We start from the raw sequence: 22,853 nt of genomic DNA, 5'->3' as shown, positions 1-22,853 counted from the left end.
TTTGTGCTCTGCATTTAACCCATCCAAGTGCACACACACAGCAGTGAATAGTGAACAAACGCGCAAACACGCACCGTGAACACACACCCGGAGCAGTGGGCACCCAATGCTGCGGCGCCCGGGGAGCAGTTGGGGGTTCTGTGCCTTGCTCAAGGGTCTCACCTCAGTTGTGGTATTGAGGGTGGAGAGAGTGCTGGACATTCACTCAAGGTCCGGCAGGGATTGTGGGTAAGGACCTACAATCCCTGCCGGACCTGAGACTCGAACCCGCGACCTTCGGGTTACAAGTCCGACTCTCTATCCATTAGGCCACGACTGCAAGATCAAAGACAAGTACAAGAAACAAAGAAAGTTTAATTATTACAGTGAAGACTATGCTGTTTTATTTTACATTTGATTATTCATTTCTGTAGTAGGCTGTTAACTGAATACTTTAGACTTGCATTACCCCTAAAAAAAAACCTTTAAGCACAGTTTGTTTCATTTATCTTTTTATTCTATTGTATTTGTCCTTTGCTTTTCTTTATTACTGACGGTTTAATTATTTTCAATAATTGAGGACTTTTTTTTGTTTGTTTGTTTTTTACAAATATTATACCCTAGTATTCTGCTGTGGTATTGAGAATTGTGAAGTTTCGCTGTTCTCTAAAATGTAGATGTAATAGCAACCTTATTTACAGAAAATATGTATTTGATATCACTATCTTTAAGTAAATCACTCATAAAGTTTTGGTCATGTGGCCCACTCATAATCGTGTTAAATAATCGTGATTACAATATTGAGCAAAATAACCTTGATTATGATTTTTGCCATAATCGAGCAGCCCTACTGTCTATACACATAAAGTGTATAATTGGAGCACAGTTCGTTGATGGACCTGATGAGCTGATGATCTGAATCAGGTAAGAGAGAGATGCAGAGCATGTGCAGAGCGGGGCGGGGGGGCGCAAGGAACAGGATCAAGAACCGATGCTTTAACCCTCTGGGGTCCGAGGGTGTTTTGGGGCCTGGAAAATTTTGACATGCCCCAAAAGCGCGATCGGCGCGTGGGCGTGGTCACATTAGCGATAATGAGGGCGACGGCCAAGACTTGACATCGCTTTGGTTTCATACTGATTACTTTGTCACATAATATTTGTTTTCGTCATGACTGACTTCGTTTAAAAGTAGACATGTTAAGCTTTCTATAGATATCTCTCTCATGTGTGTCAAATATTCGCTGAGTTTCAGTTCATTTTAGTGACGCGTTTCAAACAGATATGCGCGGAGAATAAGACGGCTAAAAGCACACCGTTTATTTTCTTTATTTTGCAAAAGCACAATGTTTTGTTGATATTGTGAGTGTACACAAATAAAAGTAGACCCTTTACAGATTTAAATGCTGTATTACTCTTATATGTACGGTCAAGTATGAAGGAGCATTTTAGTTCTTTTCGCTGTTATTCAAATCTGCAAAAAGTTCCGCCGGCGGAACTGTCGACCCCAGGAGGTTAAAAAATTGATTTTGAAACTTGTGAATCCATTAGAATCGTTAGAAGACAGAATTGCGATTCATATATAAATAGATTTTTTTCATGCACCCTAGTTTTGACAGCATGGCAACAACTTCCTCTTCTCTAAAGCAGCGCAACATGGCCTCGCCCCCTTTGTTGCATGTTCCCGGGGGCAGGGTTTATATAAATTTCAGGGTTTGTGATGTCACCAACCTGGGAAGAAGCTTGTTGTAGTCGCTACGAGCCATATTTGTAGGCATGAAACTGCCATCATTTTAAAAGACTGTTTGCATTGAACTTTCAGCGTCGTAATTTTGCAGATATTGTTTATGCTCAAACAGCAACATTACACACTAACTAAAGTTAAAAAAGTGAAATCACAATCAACCACCCCTTTAAAAAATTTTTACAATTTTAACTTGGGATAAAATCTAAAACTTAAAAGTTTATGTTCGTTACAACAATGGTTTATAGGTATCAGCCTATATGCAGCCATTGAGTACTATAGCCATATAGTGGCTATTGATGTTTTTGAAATTTTTATGCCATCATATGTCACAAGATGTCACCAGAATCACCAAATTTGTAGGTTTTGGCTGTCTGAACTTACTAGAATTATTAGGGGTCAAGCACCTCTTGTATCCTTTGGCGTTCTTATTAGGAGCCAAGCACCGAAGGTTGCCAACGGATTTCTTTTTCTTCTTCCTCCTCCTCCTCCTCCTCCTCCTCCTCCGCTCTTGAGTCTATGGCAGCCCATAGAACCGCTTGCAGGAAAGTTATGAAATTTCCCACACAAATAGAGGAGAATCTGACCTGTCACCATAGCACATTTGGAGTCACTAACTCAAACTCTCTAGCACCACCACTTGTCCAAAGTTTCACTCATGTTTATGCTAATAATTTTTTAACTGAAAGGTCTAGAAGCAAAATTATTTTTTCTCTTTTTAAGTTGATTAGTGAAACCGTTATTGAATAACGTGTGAACGAATTCTACGAAGAGCACGCAAAAATGGATGTGAGGCTATATCTCCCCAATGGTTTGGCATATTAAGACCAAACTTGGTGTGTGTTATAACAAACATGACCTGAGGCTACCTGTAGCACCACCACTTGTCCAAAGTTTCACTCATGTTTATGCTAATAATTTTTTAACTGAAAGGTCTAGAAGCAAAATTATTTTTTCTCTTTTTAAGTTGATTAGTGAAACCGTTATTGAATAACGTGTGAACGAATTCTACGAAGAGCACGCAAAAATGGATGTGAGGCTATATCACCCCAATGGTTTGGCGTATTAAGACCAAACTTGGTGTGTGTTATAACAAACATGACCTGAGGCTACCTGTAGTGTTTCGGCACAGTGCCACCTACTGGGCAGGAGATATGAAAAATGGCTATTTTTGCTTATAACTTCTAAATGGTTTGGCTGGCCAAAACTGGTCTCTTAAGATTCGGTACAGCATACCAAGTCGAACCATGCCCAGTTTTCCCATGTCAGCCATTTTGGGCGTCGGCCATTTTGAATTTTGTCATAAAATGCTATATTTTATGTAAGCATTGGCGTATCATTACAAAACTTGGTTTGTGTCTTCGGCACCATGCCCTGACAGTACTCAAAAAGTTTTGGGGCAGTGCCACCTTGTGATCAAAAGTTATGAAATTTCTAAAAATGCTAATAACTTTTGTTTACATTAGCCTATTTTAATGAGAATCTATCCACCATGGTGCTGATCTAACTGATGTTGATAGATTTTATGGATCATGCTGAGAGCATCGATACCAATTATGCCATAATTGGTTGAATTTCCTGTCCCCCATTTTGATTTGTTGAAAACATACTTTTTCGAACTCCTCCTAGACCGTTAGTCCAATTTTCACCAAATTTGACTCGGATCATATTCAGACCATCCTGGCAAAAAGTTTTGGATTTCGTGTCAATATACTAAACGATTTTCGTTTAACGCATCAACGAATTTGCTGGAAAGATGACAAACTGCATCTGAGGCTGTGTCTCTGCAAAGCTTTGACATATTGACACCAGATTTTGTATGTGCCATTGTCACCTCGCCAGATCAATTTGGTAACAGCGCCACCTATTGGTCGAGAGTGATAAACCATTCATTAAGCATCATTAATTACATTTCCAAAACTGCTAATAACTTTTGATTGCATTAGCCTATTGTAATAAATCTTCCTTAGGTCATATCAACAACATAGATACCAATTATACTATAGTCAGCCGAACTTCCTGCCTGCCATTTTGATTTGTTGAAAACCTACTTTTTCTAACTCCTCCTTGACCATTGGTCCGATTTTCACCAAAATCGAATCATATCATCTTCACCCACTCAACTGCTACTTTTGCCTTTTTTTTTCTTGACAAGAAGTGCATTTATTCAGTCGCAGAACGTCTTTACGACCGCATCAAACCGGAGACGTTTCAGATGCGCGCTCCAACTTCACTTTAGTGCCAGGCGTGAGTCAAACGAGCATGGAAATTGTACTGCACGTGCTCTTCAATTGCATACACAAAGGCGCCGGCGCGCTTTGCTCTGTATCATTTCATATCAAAGCGTGAAATAAACTACATGCATGCAATGTCGTGGTCAGTTAAGGCATAACATTACCAAAAAGGTGATTAAAGCTGCCTTAACTGTGCATGCATGTATCTTAACAGAGCAAAGGAGAAAGAAACTCCCATTCACAAAATTTAAATCACAAATAATACTGCTGATGATAAAGAGCGGGTTGAATGTTAACCACTTTCGTTTCCCTATAACTATAAACTATGATGAGTCACATTTAAGAACATGTCTCAGAAATGGTTTTCAAAACTGTTCTGGAGCATAGGGCTGTCACAATTATGAAATTTGGCTGACGATTAATTGTCTAAAAATAGTCACGGTTATTGCGATTAATTTTAGGGCTTTGACGATTATGCCGATTATCGCGATTGATTGTCTGTTTTTAGCAAACTGGTGCTCTTCTGTTTCTTTTGGTGTATGACTCCCCCTTGTGTCGTATAAAAAGCACAATAATCGTGGTTGTCTGAAACAACCGTGGTTAGATCAAATAATCGCGATTAGACAGTTATTTAATTATCGCGACAGGCCTACTGGGCCTCTCCTCATCCAACACCCTCGATTCAACTCGTCAGTTCAGTAGTAGAGACTGAAATGGGTCCGAACTGAAATGGGTCAGAAAAGGGATCGTAATTGATTAATTTAAGGGTTCAGTAAATAATTATGATGTTATCTTTTAATCTTTTCGGGTTATTATTTTGCAGTGTAAGCTTACATAGAATATTCCAAATTCTAAGAATTGGCCAATACCGATCTAACACCAGCGCTATTTTTTTTCTACACCACTACAGAATATCAATACTGTGTTTGTGGAATTAATGGTCACTCTTTCAAACCCTCGAACTGAAATGGGTCAGAAAAGGGATCGAGAGTTGAGAGAAAATACGATGCGTGTCAGATCTGCGTCACGTTCAGCAGTGACAGCTCTTAAAGAAATAGCAGTTAAAACAACATAATAAGCAGCTGCTGTGATGTCTGTTAATCAAAGAAAAAGAACAAAATAGAGGAAATCAATAACTTTTATAGCTTTAAGTATTCATCTTTATTTAGTTTATAACTTTATTCAATTTCTGTATATTTCTGCTGAGGGGCACTGGTATAGCTAAATATGACATTTATTATAATGGGTTTATGTGAAGATTGTTTTAAGTTCACTTAAATTAAAAGTTATTTTTGAAGTCTAATAAATATTCAAATTGATAGCTCTTAATTATAATGTAATGTTGAATGGCTATAGTCAATGGTTAACTATTGGGGGGGTGGTTATAGGGAAAGCAGTAGTATTGGTATCAGTGATACTGGCCTTCAGTCATATAAGATAGAAATCATGAGAAAAAGAAAGGCTACTAATAATTTTTCTGTTTGTGATAATTCCTTCCTTAAAGTATTATAATGGGAATATATCATCTTGGAGAGAGAGTTTTACTGTGCTGACTGTCATAACTGAAGGTGACGTGCTGTTTGAATACTGAGCGAAGAATGACTGACAGCTGCAGCAGAAGGAAGATGAGTTTTTGTAAACCTAAATTCTGTCCCTCACATTAAGATATGGAATGGCTTCAAGATGCCATTAAACAAATATAAAAAATATACTGTCTTTGTTGTTTGTACATTAATTTGACGATTGAATGTGAAATTATTGCAATACAAAAGTATATTTAAAAATGTTAATGTTAGGTGGGATTAATCGCAATTAATTTCTGAAAAAAATGTGCAATTAATTAGTTAATTTTTTTTAATCGATTGACAGCACTAATAGTAACCCAACAAATTACTACGTCTGAGGCCGTATCTCTGCAAAGCTTTGACATATTGACACCAAACTTTGTGTGTGCCATTGTCACCTCACACAGAACACACCACATCAAATTGATAACAGCGCCACCTGTTGGTCAAACGTTAAATCATATTAGCAGTAGTTGCACATGATTTTTCTTCCATTTTGACTAAAATCATCTTAAAATGGCTTCAATTACTCATTGCTGCAGGTGGTCTGGTGCTTGCTTCTATGGTGCTTGGCCCCTTAATTGCTGCTTGCAGCTATATTTATTATTAAGGCTTCAAGCACATAGTGCTGAATTGTATTGAATTGAATTGCTATTGTAATTTTAAGGATTTTTAGAGGTTCAAGCACGTAGTGCTGAAACCCTATTGTAATTGTAAGGATTTTTAGGGGTACAAGCACGTAGTGCTGAAACCCTATTGTAATTGTAAGGATATTTAGGGGTTCAAGCACGTAGTGCTCTGAAACCCTATTGTAATTGTAGGTATTTTTTTTAAATTATTCTTCTCCAGTAAAACTGATCGTGCAGACCAAACCATAAGGCCTAGAGAGCAGAAACTTGGTCAGATGGTAGTAGAATTGCTCACTATTCAGATCCAAAGACTCGCCCCAATCGGCCTATCGAGGGCACTACAGCGATCAAAAACGCGAAACAGGTCATAACATAAGTGTCGTATATCATTGTAATCCTTGGCTTAAACCAAACAAAATGGCTATCTCTGATTTAATTTCCGGTATGCAAATTTTCCCGCCATTTAAAATTTTGTCCAAAACCTACTTTTGCGAACTAGTCCTAGGGTTTTCATCCAAACTGAACCAAACCACTGCAGAAATATTCTCTGGACAGTGAATATCAATAATTATAAAAAAAAAAGTTGAAATTTCGACTCCCTGTCGCATAGGAGCGCCAAAACATTCGTAAGGGGAGGGGCCATTTTTACTAAAATGGCTATAACTCATGAACTGAATGAGATATCCTCGCCAAACTTGGTATACATGTGTAAGAGCTCAATCTGTGGTCAAAAAAAAAATTGTGCAGTTCTGCCACTTGGTGGCGCTATAAGATGGAAAAACATAAAAACATCTATAACTATGCAAGCGTTAGTCCAGTTGACCTGAAAATTCGTATGCAGTGTCTTTGTCCAATGTGTCATAAGGGTCTATGAGGACATTGGCGTATCTTTAAAAAACTTGGCCGCCATCAACCAATGAATTTTGAGCACCTATTAGACAAGGTTAACAGAGGCCGTTCGGAACGAAACTCTGTGGGCATGTTCGACTCATGGCCCTAAAGGTCTGAAAGAATTTTGAAAGAAATCGGCCACTAGTTGGCGCTAACGAGTTTTATGGCTCTGTAATCACGTGGTGTTTCACACATCCACACAACATGCATATCATTTGATAGATCTCCTCAATGCACAACTCTGCTTCAAGAACTATTGCTGTAAATGAAATTGTTCATTAAATATTCACAAATATGTTAAAAACCTACTTTTGCAAACTAGTCCTAGGTTTTTTGCTTAATCTCGATCAAACCACCAGTAATATTCTCTGGACTCTCTAGATCAATAATTATCAAACAAATGTTGAATTTTGTTTTTTGGTTAGCTATAACGGGGTCATTTAGAAAAGGGGCGTGGCCAAATATACTCAAAAGCCTATAAAACCTAAATGAAAACTCAAAACTTTATGAAACTTGGTGAAAACATGTTACAGATTACTCATAAGCATGCAAAGTTTCATGGAGATCGGATCATAGGTAGTGCTATAACAGTTAGAAAGACCTCAGAAACACAGTATTTCTACAGTAAATGATCTCAAATTGCAAAAAAAAATTTCATATATTCACACAAACACTAGATCTTCATATCATATGATAGACCTCCTCATTCTGAACAACTTTGCCTCTGGGACCAATGCTCTCAATCAAACTGTTCATTCAATATTTGAGATCATTTAAAAAAAACTTCTTTTGTGAACTAGTCTTAGGTTTTAAACTCAAAATCAATAAAATCAGTGCAGTACAGTTCTCTGGACTCTCTAGGTCAATAATTATCAAAAAACTTTGAACATTTGCATTTGGACAGTTATAACGGGGTCATTTCTTAATGCGGTCTTGATCTAGTGTACGCAAAAGTCTATTACACTTAAAAGAAAACTCAAAACATCACAAAACTATGTAAACTCATGCATTATATGTTTCTAAACAATCATGCAAAATTTTATGGAGACTGGACCAAAACTGACACTGTAATAGTTAGGGCTGGGGGAAAAAATTGATACAGCATAGTATCGCGATATGTTCCGCGGCAATACTGTATCGATACACGGACACCAAGTATGGATCTTTTGTTATACTATTTGGTAGAATAACTAAATCAATTTCTTTGCAGTCCACTAGATGGTGGTGGTGTTTTTTTTCTTAAATCCTTTAATGCACGGCAAGCCATTGATTATCCCGCTTATTCTATGGTCATTTGCCAGTATTGACAACTTAAAGCTGTTTATGATGTTAGCAGCGCAATATTTAACCGGAAGGGTAAAAATGACGGCTATTTTCGTCAGTTACGGCTCGTTAGCTCTAGTTTTCTGCCAGCTTCAAATCAGATACAGAGATGAAATTGCGGTTAGACCACATTTATTTGAATGAATTATCGATTGAGAGAGAGAGATGACAGTTGTGTGTGTGAATTATCTGCATCTGTGCGTCTCTCTCTACAAACTATGAAGCTGTTTAGTTACTTCAATTTTACCTCATTGCTGAGGAAGATAATGAAGTGATCTAGTATCCCTGTTGTAGCACATTGTTTACTTTAAGAGTACATGTTATGTTTAAATAAAAATTTTACATTTAATTTTAATGTAAGACTGTTTTATTTATTTTAAATGTAACAGTAATTTACTTTCAAATGCCACGATCGGTCTGTGCAAGAAACTGAACAGTATTTATATAATTTTTTACTTCTGATCCACCACAATGTCCAACTGTCCTGAGTGCGTTCACAACATCCGGCGCGTGACATCAAATAAATACGGTTGGGCAAAAAATTCCACGTTGTCTGATGATATATAAAAATCGTCTTCCATTGTGATGACCTATACTTCTAAATATCTTTAGATCATCGCAGTGCCAGTGAACACGTCCGCAATCTCTCTGCACTGTGTAAGTAATGAGTGACGTATACGCGCGACAGATCGCTTACGCACATGCGTCTACTATCTATATGTACTATCTATACTATATGTATAGATTCCCTATTCGACTGCTCAAGATATGTTGACACATTCGCCATTTTGGAACGTATCGCGGCCCATAGAAACAGTCACTAATGAGGCATCTACTTGTATATATCTATGTCTACTATGCCAGAGCATGTACACGCGTAAGGTTGACTAGACTAGACTGTAATACAAATAGTTGAGTTTGCCAGGTGCATACAACATTTATGAAAGGTTTTCATGAAAGTGTGGGTCAGTTTGTCTGCTTGACAATCCCATTAGGACTGCAACAATAAATTGAAGTGAGAGAAACAAACTGAGAAATGTTTCTTTTTAGTTAAAACAGATGTTGCCATAGTTTTCGTTTGTGGACATAATTTGAAGTTAGAAAAAGGTAATTGCAATATATCGCAGAATATCACAATATATTTAAAATCGCAATAATATTGTATCGTGACAAGTATCGTGATAATATCGTATCGTGGGGCCTCTGGTGATTCCCACCCCTAGTAATAGTTATGAAGGTTAAAAACACTACATGTCTGTGCTGCATTCCCTGAAAGTGCAAATACAACCACTAGATGCAAAGCAAAAGATCGCTCATTCTATCACTTATATAGTTCTTTTTAGCTCTTTTCTCAAGTTTTATTAGGTACTGATATTCAGATAGTTTAAAATCATCATTACATTTAAAATCACATTTAGTCAAAGCTTACCACTTCATTTATACAGACATAAAAGTTTTGACAATTATGCCACGGTTAAATTTAATGTGTGTCTGTGTGTGAGCATGCTTAGTCTGTATTAAGTAATAGAGTGTGTGTTAATACAGTAGTTCAACCTTTTCATTACTGTGTGTGTGTGTGTGTGTGTGTGTGTGTGTGTGTCATGTTCTCCATCATGGATGTGTTCTGGTTTCAGCCATATATTTCACGTTGGCTGAGACCCCTGACAGCACAGAAGCCATGAATGCCTTTAAGTTCTTGAACCCCGGTAATCGCTGCTTGCAGCTATATTTATTATTTTATTTTTTTGAATTTTTTTTACTGAAGTAAAAAATAGTAATTATAATCTAAAAATAAGCATATTTTACATAAAAAATGTTACTCTTAGAGGTAAATAAATAAAAAAACACAAAATTGCATAATATGATCGTTTTTATTTTATCGAAGATAGTGATATGACATTTATTAAAAATTGGGATCACATCTGAGACTTTTGTGTCCAAATTTTCCACGAAGGACCAATTAAGGGTTCCTATACAAAGAATGCTTGAGGGTTAAACAGAACTGGACACGTCTGTTCAAGGCTTTCCAGTAAAGGGAGAAGGACTTTACAGTTAAAAAGAAAATAATAATAAGCAGTGTTGAATATATTTGTATATTCTTTGAAACTTCTGTGGAACATGAAGTGAACATAAACTTTGTTATTTGAGTTCTGCCGGCATGCTTTCATGGCCTGAATGGGTGGTCAGTGAAGGAGAGCTTTGTAGGTTGCCGATGTCTTGTAAAATGTGCATTTTCTGTTCTGTTAATTGGCAGTTGATAGGAGTTCCAGTGAACTGCAGTGGCTTTTGGATCTGGTACACAATGATCCAGTCCATTACATAAGGTCAGTAATGATATCAAACATTGTGTCTTCAGCTGTGTAATATTTGTTTGTATGTATGTATAACTAAACTATTTTTAAAAATAATTTAAAATTATTGAATACTTTCATGACACATCACTTTATTCGATAACACCTGTTTAGTTTGAATGTGTTTTCAGTACATGGAAAGGATGAATGTTATTTTATGTTTTGATATCTCAAACCTCCAAAACGTCAGGTGGTGCAGCCATCCACACAAAACTATAAAAAATTGTGTTTTTTATGATAAATTCTAAATAAAATACTGTGGCATGATTTTATGTTTGAAACCTTTCCTATAAACAAATTTCACAAATACCAGTAGTTTTAAAGCTGTTGAGATAGGGATGCTCATATTTACTGTTAACCAAAAGTACGAATTTTAACCGATTAATACTATCAGTTAAATGTTTTTTTTCTGGTACGTTTTTTTTTTTTTTTTCACAAATATATTTAAGTTTGCTGCATAGTAAAAGAAAAAAATACATAATACATGCTATACATACAGTATTTGTTTACTCACGGGCACAGAGTAAATCCATGAGTGAATGTATGTAAATTCTGAAAGGATTATAGCCTAGTGCGCAATGGGTGCACCCCTGTATCACTGGAAAGCTGTCACTTATCTTACTGTAGATCATCACAATCTCACAAAGTTAACAAAGTTAAAGGGGTCATATAATGCTACATGCACTTTTACAAGTTGAAGAGAGGGGCGGGGTCAGCAGAGCTCATTAACATTTAAAGGAAAATGCTACAAATATGCATGCTCTGAAAAGAGCTGTTTTTGACAGGGTAAAAAAGGTGTTTTTTACACTACCATTGAGAAATTTTAACCAAACTATGTTACAGACTTTTCATTAAGACCCTAAAGAATCATATCAACTTGTGGAAAATGGGCATCCTATGACCCCTTTAATTAAAAATAATCAAAGAAGCTTTACATTGCGCAATTAATCGTTTATTTACATCATGTCTACGCTTTCTTTGTTTTAATGAGAGAATTTGTGAACGTGTAGAACTCAGCACAACTGAACAGAACACTGGCATTTTGGGTGGTGAGTGGATTGCGTTCATGAAATCAACAGATATGTCTGTGATTGGCTGTATTGCTCAACGCTGCTGCAAACACGCCTTGAATAGAAACATATGACCAGTGGATGAAAAGTCCAGAATAGTGGTCGACCGATATTGGTTTTTTGACTGCCAGTATCTTGGAAAGAAGGGTGGCTGATGGCAGATATAAAGCCGATATAATTGTATTTATTTTAATTAATATTTAAGAAATTTGAAATAATTTGAAAATGGATTAAAAATAAATGTGTGTAAAAAACATACTTCTACTTTAGATGACAAAGTATTTCTCATAAATAAATATTTAATTAAAAAGTAAGTAAACACTAACCAACTGGGTACTCAGTATTCTGGGAAGTTTGTGTGTATTGGGAATCTTTTTCTCATTTTACATACAGCACACAGTGAAAATGACATGAATATGACAGTGGGCAAATGCATAAAGTGCAGCATAATTTGAAATCAGGAGTTTAAAGTTTGTCGATCGAGCGTCTCCAGTGAAGCTGAACTCTCCTCCTGTCCGCATTCAATTCGCACTGATCGACCGTCACAGAGCACACGCGATCATGCAGGATACAATTGCACACTTCACAAGATCTCACAACTGGATTCGACTTAAGTTTGCAAGGTTTGTGAAATTAAATGTTCATTAGACATTCAAAGATTTGTTTAAATTATGTAAATGCGTATTTGCTGAATGCTGACGGCAAACGATAAAGTATTATGTTTGTCTTTCTATTACTATAAAAACAATCGTTAAAATACTTTTTGTATACGTTTTAATTCCTTTGTTTAACGGTTCTATCAGATTATTAGACAGACTTCTATCCGTATTACACAGAGCTGTTAATGACGACAACAAACGAGGGAGAATGTAAGCACTGTGTGCTCAGGAGCTGCCATTCTCAGCAGCGCCAAAAGAAAAGTCCCGCCTCGAACGCATCGGCCAAACAGGAAAAACATATCGGCCAATGCCGATATTTGAAAAATGCCAAATATCGGCCAATATATCGGCCTTGTTGATATATCAGTCGACTACTAGTCCCCAAACTGCAAATTGACGGGATGTTTGTGATGGTGTTTTTGCCGCAGGTCTAACAGCAGGCAGCGCTCCAGTCTATCCGTACAGCATGTCGACACATTACTTTATTTATATTATTAGGGCCCGAGCACCAAGTTGAGATAATTGAAAAACTTTTGAGCATTTTATTTTGTTGTTATTACTTGTACAGAGTAGTCAGACCTTTCACATTTTTTAATAGTAATATGGCAGTATATTCTCATGTTTTATAGTTAGCAGAGGAAAAGGGAGGGAAAATCTTTTGGTTTGCTGCCAAAAGGCTCTTTTTTTTGTTTCATCTGACCATAGAAGCTAGTGCCATTTGAAGTTCTAGGCGTGTCTGACAACTGAATATGCTGGAGTTTGTTTTTGGATGAGCGAGGAGAAATTTTCTTGAAATCTTCCCAAACAACGTGATTATGTAGGGGCTGTTTGATATTTTTTTAGGCTTTCTGACTCCAAGACTCAACTTAATCTCTGCAATTCTCCAGATTCTTGGAGAGTCTTAGGCCACTCAAACTCTCCTCCTCACCGTGCATTAGGACGATATAGACACGTCCTCTTCCAGGCAGATTTGTAACATCTTTAGTTGATTGGAACCTCTTAATTATTGCCCTGATGGTGGAAATGGAGGTTTTCAATGCTTTTTTTTTTCAATGTTCTTTGGTTTTACTTCTTGTGATGGATGATTAAGGGAATTTGGCCTTTGTGTTCCTCGTAATTATAATCCTGTGGAACAGGAAGTCATGGCTGGACAATTTCATGCTCCTAGTCACCCGTGTGTGCTAAAAAAATGAAAATATGAATGGGAATATACTTCAGAGATATTTTACTCGTAAGAATTTCTAGGGGTTTGTGGCCAACATGCATTGAAGAAAAAAAATTATTTCATCATGAGATTTTCTCCCCACTTTCAATTGTTTTACTTCAATAAAAGGTTAGAATTTTTGTGACTTTTTTTTTAATGAAAGATCAACAATGGAGATTTATTTTCACAGCCGCCTTTTCTCATATTTGCCAAGGGTGCCAATATTAGTGGAGGGCACTGTATATGTGTGTGTGTGTGTAGCAAATGGCTGCAATATAACAAAGAGTGAAAAATTGAAGGGGGTCTGAATACTTTCCGTACCCACTGTATATAGTGCTTTTCTAAGCACTCAAAGCTTTACATCAGCCATATTGCACCAGAATGCCCACCACATACCAGCTTATTGGTGGCGAGGAGACAGAGTGAAGTCAATCATAAGAATGTAATAATAATAATAATAAGGATCTCCTCAACCACCACCAATGTGCAGCATCCACTTTGATGATGTGACGGCAGCCATAGTGCGCCAGAACGCCCACCACACACCAGCTTATTGGTGGAGAGGTGACAGAGTGATGAAGCCAATCAGTAGATATGGGGATGATTAGGAGGCCATGATGGTCAGAGGCCAATTGGCAAATTTGGCCAGGACGCCGAGGTCACACCTCTACTCCTTTTGAAAGACATCCTGGGATTTTTAGAGAGTTCAGGACCTTGTTTTAATGTCTCATCATAAGGACTGTGCTTTTTACAGTATAGTGTCCCCATCACTATACTGGGGTAGGGCTGTGCAAAAAATCTAATGCGATTTTCATGCGCATCTCGTCAGTAAAGCCGCTCCTGTGATTAGTAGTAAATCTCCAGCACATTATCTGATATCCTAACCTGATCGCGATTTTGTGTAGCTTGTCAGTGAACTACGGCTCTGTAGTAAATGCCGCTCTATCTGAACGCACGTGCTGGAGATTTACTACTAACCACAGGAGTGGCTTTACTGACGAGATGCGCATGAAAATCGCATTAGATTTTTTGCACAGCCCTATACTGGGGTATTAGGACCCACACAGACCACAGGGTAAGCACCCCTGCTGGTCTCACTAACACCTCTTCCAGCAGCAACCTAGTTTTCCCAGGAAGTCTCCCATCCAGGTACTGACCAGGCTCAACTCTGCTTAGCTTCAGTGGGCAACCAGTCTTGGGCTTACAGGGTGATATGGCTGCCGACATAAAAAAAACAGTATTCAGCAAGTTTTCTGTCTTTGTTATTGTTGTCAGGTGGTGCAACCATGTAAATCCTTCATTTAAACAAACAAATAACAGGTCGAATTGAACAAATGGCTAAAAAATTGTTTGTGAATAGTTACTGTATTAAATGCATTTATTTGTATAGTTATGTGATTATTTAAAAGTAAAATAAAATGCTGAAGATACTAAATACCCAGCCATTATAATGCCAAATAATAATGTGTTCGGGACTGTAGAGAATACAGTTTACTTTGCTAAGATTGCACTTCGAAATAAAATTAGGAATATAAATATATATTTACAAATATTTGGTTGTACCACTTGACATTTTTGGGTGAAACTTGTTTATACACATTGTTTCCAACTCAAAAATATGCATTACATTTATTTTGAAATGATTTTCAAAATGACTACTTGTGTGCTCAATTTGCATCTTCAGCTACATGCTGATATAAACTGTATGTCTGCTTAAAACTTGAATTTTGCTTTTTTTTTGACAGCAAGAAAAATAAAAATCATGTAAATGGAACTGTGGTGTAATTGTTCGACTAAACTGTTATATTGGAGGATCCTGAGACGAATCTTCAGATATATCCATTACTATTTAACTACTGTATGTTTTGTAAGATTTATTTTAGATTTTGATCATTCTGCCCTCTTTAGGCATGAGATTCTCAGCATGCTTGCCAAGAATCCACCTTTCACCAAAGCAGCGGATTCCTTGTTGTGTAATGAAGCTTTAGTGGACCAACTATGGAAGCTGATGAACTCAGGTAGAATGCATACATTTAATTTTTCTCCTCGTAAGTTCTTGTGGTGCTTATATGGACTTAATCCATCAATTTACCAAAGTTATCTAGGCCAAAAGCCCAAACAATCTCCATGTTTAGAGAGAGCATTTTGTGAATATGTACTCACATTTAGTGAATCCCAGTCAATATACATTATACTAATACTAATGTTATGCAACTCTCCAGGTTTGTTTTAAAAATGTCTCCCAGAATTCTTATTACATGTATTAATCCTCAGAACACTAGGACACCTTTATGTGCTGATTCTCTACTTGTAAGGAACTATTGGCCTGAAACGAAAAGAAAGTAAATCAATACGTTTGAACCCACATTACTTTATAACCTGTTTTTAATTATTGGCGGTTTTTCTCAGGAACTTTCATAAATCTGCTTTTTGCAACCACTGGCAGTGTCTTTAAAAAGACTCTTAAAGATCGAAGAGAAGGTTTGTTTTCTGACAGGGAGGTCTTGTTCTGCTCAGAACTGTGAAAAGATTTATTGTGATAAACACTTCTGTTCATTCTGGGTTTGCAACCACTCTTGGCAGTACAAATGCTGAGCCATTGCCAGCTGTGATGAAAGTCAGTTCTCGTATATTTGATTTAAGTGGTTGTAGGTGGTGGTCAAAAACTGTAATATTTTACCCCATGATCTTTTTTTTCTCCGTTCTTACGCTATGGTTTCTCCAGTGCTTTTTGAAGTTGCACAGTCTGCTATTTTGTTTAATAAACACACAAACGATCCAAGAACAAAGTATTTTCTCCAAAATGCATGACTGCATGTTTTTTTTTTTCTTTTTCAGTTTTAAAAATGGCCCATGAAAATGGTGCTGTTGCATTAGGTTCTGTGCATAATTTGCTTTAAATCCAGTTGTGAAGTTTTTAATCGACATCTCATACCATTACCAAGACATGTTTTAGATCTCAGAAATAAATGCATTTTCTCTCTAATGTTTGTGGCTGATAGTGTTTCTGGAGTAGCGCATTGCCACAGAGAGAGGGATTTCCTAAGACGATTGACTTCTGAACTTCCCCACAATTTGTTGATATGCAAATAGTTTTTTTTTCATGGCATTGCTGATTTCTTGATTTTGATTGGCTGACAGACATTTTAAGGTGTTTATTAATTTTCTATGGCTGCAATAGTATGTAGTAGTTCCAGGTTTGTTGACCACATTTTAGGGAAGCCAATATATACAGAGTCATTTATCAACCATTGAATTATTTAAAATCGAATGCATGCCACTAAATTGTTCACTAAATTACCAGTCTGGTGAATTTATTTTATTTTGTTCACTTAGAAATTTGGTATGTTGCAATTTACGTCTGTGTATGTGCCTTAGGTACCTGTCATGACTGGCGTTTGCGATGCGATGCAGTGAATCTGTATTACACTCTGTTTGGGCTGACCCGACCCTCCTGTCTGCCACTACCCGAGTTGGGACTTGTGCTTAACCTGAAGGAGAAGAAAGCAGTTCTCAACCCAACCATCAAATCTGAGCAGGGCCCTGGAGGCCCAGAGGTGACCACAACCATGACGTTTACCAGCACTGTAAACTTCCCACTTAAATTCCTAAAGTCCTATTACAATTTATTTTATTTTTTATTGTTGCTTAAAATTAAAAGTAAAATTAAATGAAAGTTTATTAGTGCATAAAGTTGAGTGCAATCACATTCACTGATTGAGTTATATATTGATTTATGCAAACATACATTTACTGAAGGTAATACAAGTGCTTGCAAGGTATCAAAATGATAATGTAAAACTTTAAGTTTAGATTTTAGTTACACAGACTGGTTTTGTGTGAAATGCTTCACCAGGACACTCAGCACACGTCTTGTTTTCAGTTGGCTACAAACCAGAATCAAACCACAGGCTCAGGTGTCAGTGTAGGTGTCTTCCACTACTGTATTGCAAAGCACTTATGCTGCTACTGAGGTGAAACAGGTAAAGGCCAGGACACACCAAGCCGACTTCAAAGAACTAGTGGCAACAAAAGCCGACGGTTTTGTCGCCTCGTGTTGGCAGCGTCTGGACCAAAATCTGCACTTGAACACACCGCACAGACTACAGCCGACTGCAAAGTAACACGTGCATTCTGCTCCTGCGTGACAGGAATTAGCAGTCTATATTAGTCACTATCAATAGTAAATATTCGTCATTTAAAAGGAGAAAGCGAAACAAGGATGTACGAGATATACGCAGTTATACAAAACATAAAAAAGCAGCGCTTGCTTACCATTTGAATATCAGTTATGTTGTTAACTTTCTTAATTTTAAGCAGCTCATGTTGTTATGAAAATAACCTATTGGAATGCTTGGGTAAGATCACGTAACATTAGAACAGCCCTCTGTCTGTGCCGCCTTGATTTACTTACTTGTTTTCATCACTTTCCCTGTAATTCTCGAGCACTGACTCGTTCGCTAAACTGAACATCCAATCAGAGTTCTCTGTGCATCAACGAGCATCTGTCGAGCTAGTTTGTTTGGTGTGTTCCACACATCGGCTCTCATCGGGCACATGTCGGCGCGAGTGAGAACTCTGATTGGATGTTCAATTTGTTGTAGATCATTAAATGTGAAATGTGACCCCGGACCACAAAACCAGTCATAAGGGTACATTTTTTTTTTATTGAGATTCACACACCATCTGAAAGCTGAATAAATAAGCATTGTTAGGATATGACAATATTTGGCCGAGATACAACTATTTGAAAACCTGGAATCTTTGGGTGCAAAAAAAATAAAATAAATAAATAATAAATATTGAGAAAATCGCCTTTAAAGTTGTCCAAATGAAGTCCTTAGCAATGCATATTACTAATCAAAAAATACGTTTTTATGTGTTTACAGAAGAAAATTTACAAAATATCATGATCATGGAACATGATCTTTACTTAATATCCAAATGATTTTTGGCATAAAAGAAAAATCGATAATTTTGACCCATACCATAGCCATATATTGTTGGCTATTGCTACAAATATACCTGTGCGACTTAAGACTGGTTTTGTGGTCCAGGATCACAAATTATGTTGTCTTGGAAGTCTTCCTGAAATGCAGCTAAAATGAATTGAAGTGGTTTCAATTCTATGCATTTGATGTCTAGACAGGTGAAAAGTGATGTTAATAAATAGTCAAACTAAGCAAATTTCCTAGTCACTGAGCTACTACAAGGCTGAATCCAGTTAGCTATTTGCCATTTAATACGTAACCAAAAAAAAAATAAAAAATGCCGTCTCACAGACAGTCACTGACTGACTGGGCAGAATAGCAGCAAGGCTAATGCTAATGGTTTTGGACAGTCATACACACTATGCTGCGTAAGTGTGGCCGTTGTTGGTTAAATGCAAATATATGTTAAATTCAAATATTGAATTTAATTCATGGTGTTAGCTGGTTTAAAAGAAACTCATACCAGAATGCTTAAAGATTAATACAGTACTGTCCCTGCAAGCAGTGTAATAAAAAAATCTGAAGTGCCATCTGCTTGTTAAACATAATTTTAATTATTTTTTCTCATTAATCATTCTCAGCTGGAGGAGGAGCATGTTGTCATGGAGCCAGCATTGATTGGTGTGGCCATGGCCCCACTGGGTTTAAAGAGGAAGGCAGAGACTCCATTAAGTTCATCCCCTGAACCCGGACAAGTTATGCAAGAGGAGCCCAGTGCTAAAGCATCTGTTAAAAGCAAAGTGAGCAGTTGGCTTTGAAATTTATTTAACCTTTTTACTAGATAGTCCCATTGAGATCAGTGATCTCTTTTACAAGAGAGAGAGACCTGGTCTTACAGTAGTAGTAGCTGCCTTACAAATCTCATAATTAAGATACAACATATAGAACACACATTAAATACAGAGGTCTTTTACAAAAAAACAATCGCATACTCTTCCACATTCTTTGTGATGTTTTAAATTCATCAGTAGATATAAATGTTCTATTAAATACAAATATGTTCTATAACGTGGTTATAATTAGATCCATGCTACGGTACCGTTAAAAAAAGAAAGCCCTAAAAATTTGAAATGTGTATTTAGTGCCAAATGTTCTAAAGACTACAATTCACTGTGTGTAGTTGAATCTCCACTGATTGGAGAAAATATGACTTCATCTTATAATGTTGTAGTGTACTGTAATGTTTTTCAACTTCTGTCAGTTTCCCACCCAGGAGGAGGAAGATATTGATATGGACACAGTTCATGACAGCCAGGCGTTCATCTACCACCAACTGAACATGTTGGAGAGACCCTCAACTCCAGGCATGACACATACTGCACTATTTCTACACACACTATCGACCACATAGCAGAAACAGGAAAAAAAAAATTCAGAAACAGCTGGATGAATGAGTTGTCTTAACTCTGTCGATAGACATCAGGACATTGCTTCAACTTTTCTCTCATTTTTACAGGTAAAGAACCATCTTCAGTGGAGCAAGCCATGTTGTCCATGCCAGGAACACCCATGCCCACACTGAGCAAAGAGAGCACATCCTCTAAACATGGAGATCACCACCACCACCATCATCATCATGAGCACAAGAAGAAGAAGAAGAAGCACAAACACAAACATAAACACAAACACAAGCATGAGAGTAAAGACAAAGATAAAGACAGAGACTCTCACGCCTTTAGTAACAGCCCTGCCAGTGGCCGCTCCATTCGTTCTCCATCTCTGTCTGACTGATAATGGTATCAGCCAGCGAAAGTAGTCCGAACTAACATTAAAATACACATTGTTTTAAGCATTTCTGATGTTTTTGTTCTGTTTATTGTTTTACAAATTATTGAGTGCTGTAAAGACATAGCGATAGCATCCAACTTGTAATATGTCAGTGTTTAAATGAAAAGTTCATTCGAAAATAATTTTTTAATTAAAGAGTTTGTACAGTACACAAGAAGAAAAAGATTTTTCTGCAATATCATCTGACCACACACAAAGCTGCTTGGTTTGTGGCCTCTTAACAGCAAACACACAGATTCACATACTCTCACCATCCTGGACCCACTGGGGTTGCTTCCTGCCACTGAATCTGAAGATAAATTTAAACGTTCTGTAATTACTGTAATGAGGGAACATTTCACACTGTGGGCTCTATGGCCAGATTGGCTTGAGAAATCTTTTAAATAGGTGCTTCATTTGCAAATTTTAATTGTGAAGGGTCAGTTGAATATACTGTATAGTATAGTGTCTGGTACTTTTTTTTTTTTTTTATGGAACATTACTGTTCCTTTGAAAATATACTCATTTGAGCCATAAATCATTTTTACCTACTTGACCTTTTGCGTTTGTTGTCTCCACAGTAGAAATGTTACTAGGAAGTTATTTTTGACTGATGTTTTGTTTGCATAAATTCATGAATACATTTTAAACTTTTTATCATTTTGTTTTTGTTACCACAAAAAAACTTTGTTCCTAGTGTATGTTCATGAGTTTGAGCTTCAGTTAACAAACTAGAACTCAAGTTAGAGAAATGGGTAAAAATGTCATCGTTCATTATTTCTCTGATGAACATGCTTGCACACATATGTGTGCTTGTGGTATGGGGCAATCTGTCTAGTGCAGACCAGAAAACAAATATAGATGATCAAATGGACATAGTATTGTTTGCTGTAAGCTTATTGAAACGGGAGTTTGCCAAGCACATTATGAGTACCCTGTTATTAAAGGGATAGTTAATCCAAAAATGGATATACTGTTGTCATTTACTTGCCCTCAAATTGTGCCAAACCTGTATCATTTTCTTTCTTCTGTTGAACACAAAAGATAGTCTTTTGAACAGTCTGAAAACCAATAAAGGAATCTTACTGTTAAACATTCATTAATTATATTTATTATTTTATTTTTTGTATGCAAGTAAAATGTCTGCCTGATATTTTAAGTGGTTTGGGAACTGTTAAAGGAAATGGTCTCAGAGAATTTCGTCACAGGTTTGCCAGATGTGACGTAGTTCATGTTTCTGTGTGTGAGGGTGTTGAGAGTAAAGTAAAAGGGAATATAGTGCTGTAGTTTGAGTACTCACTTAGGCCCAATCCCAATTCTATTTTATACCCCTACCCCTTGTCCCTTGAAACAGTGTCAGTCGCTACTGCGCCTCTTGAGATCTGGGGAGTGAGGTTTACCTGCACAGCACCTACCCGCTGGCCTCCATTACAAATACACACACCTATAATGGTGTGCTGGTCACAAATCCAGGAGAAAAGAAACTTGTCAATGCTGCCCCCGCGACTTTTAATAATAACATAGTTTAAATACTGAATCGCTACATTATATTTTCCATCAACGAGAGGATGAAATTGCTGTTTTTTTCTCTCTCTCATTTAAGTCATATAGTCTCACATAAGTCATTTCTTATTACCCTCCAGCAGTCACCCTGATCAGGCATGAAAATAGGTTGTGGCACTATCGTGCAGTCATGGTTTAACGTTAGCAAACTTTAGCGATTTTTTGCAAACATTTCTTTGAATAACATGACCGTAAATATGAACACACGATTGAATGTAACAAAACAAACGATTACGTTTCATTAAAATCATTATTAATGCCAAAAATGCTTACATTTATGGTTATTTTTGTTCGGGGAGATTCTAGGATTTTTTTAATGGGGTGGCACAGGGGGACCCATGGTAAAAGTCATGTGCCCCAACACAAGCGGGATGACATAAAAATGGCACTGCACAAGTGCCTGGACAACGCATCTCTCTTTTTATAAATAAAAACCATTGAACAGACAATAATTGTTCTCAACTTATTTTATTGTCCAAACAGACTGTGTGTGTGTGTGCCAGTTTCAGGGCTGCTCATTTGCTGGCCAACTTGGCCCTGCCTGGTGGATTGGCTCTGACCTGCACTGCACTGTACTGCATCAAACTGTCTTTGACATGCATGGTTTCTTCTTGAAAAAACCTTGAATGTATAGGCCCTTTTTACAGTGACGTCAGCTAACTTCCGCTTTCCCGCAAAGCAGTGTATCCTTCCGTTATACCTTTACACCGGAGACTTCTCTGGAAAATGTAGGAACAACTTGAAATATGAAAGGCGTTATTTAAGAGTTAAGACTAATAATGTTAATGTACTTACAGTCGGGTTCTTTTGCGAACGTTTTTCTGCATCTGCTTTAGATGGGTGGCTTGCTTGCCGCAACTGCTTGCTTTCAGATTTGTATGACAAC

At 37.1% G+C, this 22,853-nt stretch overlaps 1 protein-coding gene across 3 annotated transcripts in view; it reads left to right on the top strand.

Moving 5' to 3' along the window:
* taf2 (TAF2 RNA polymerase II, TATA box binding protein (TBP)-associated factor) overlaps positions 1-21,054 on the top strand; it is a 90,578-nt gene extending 69,524 nt beyond the window's left edge. The window contains exons 21-26 of one of the 3 annotated variants that reach the window (XM_016498452.1): positions 10,617-10,686; positions 15,555-15,664; positions 17,025-17,233; positions 19,219-19,377; positions 19,851-19,941; positions 20,094-21,054. In XM_016498452.1, coding sequence (XP_016353938.1) covers positions 10,617-10,686; positions 15,555-15,664; positions 17,025-17,233; positions 19,219-19,377; positions 19,851-19,941; positions 20,094-20,368 — 914 coding nt within the window. In that variant the 3' untranslated portion in view covers positions 20,369-21,054. Of the gene's footprint in view, positions 1-10,616; positions 10,687-15,554; positions 15,665-17,024; positions 17,234-19,218; positions 19,378-19,838; positions 19,942-20,093 lie in introns of all 3 variants that reach the window. The other 2 variants (XM_016498451.1, XM_016498453.1) reach the window with 2 other exon arrangements.
* Positions 21,055-22,853: the final 1,799 nt, after the last annotated feature.

Source organism: Sinocyclocheilus anshuiensis, unplaced genomic scaffold (genome assembly GCF_001515605.1).
Source record: "Sinocyclocheilus anshuiensis isolate Anshui unplaced genomic scaffold, SAMN03320099.WGS_v1.1 scaffold2042, whole genome shotgun sequence".
NCBI classification, from domain to species: domain Eukaryota; kingdom Metazoa; phylum Chordata; class Actinopteri; order Cypriniformes; family Cyprinidae; genus Sinocyclocheilus; species Sinocyclocheilus anshuiensis.
This window is presented reverse-complemented; position numbering and strand designations above follow the sequence as displayed.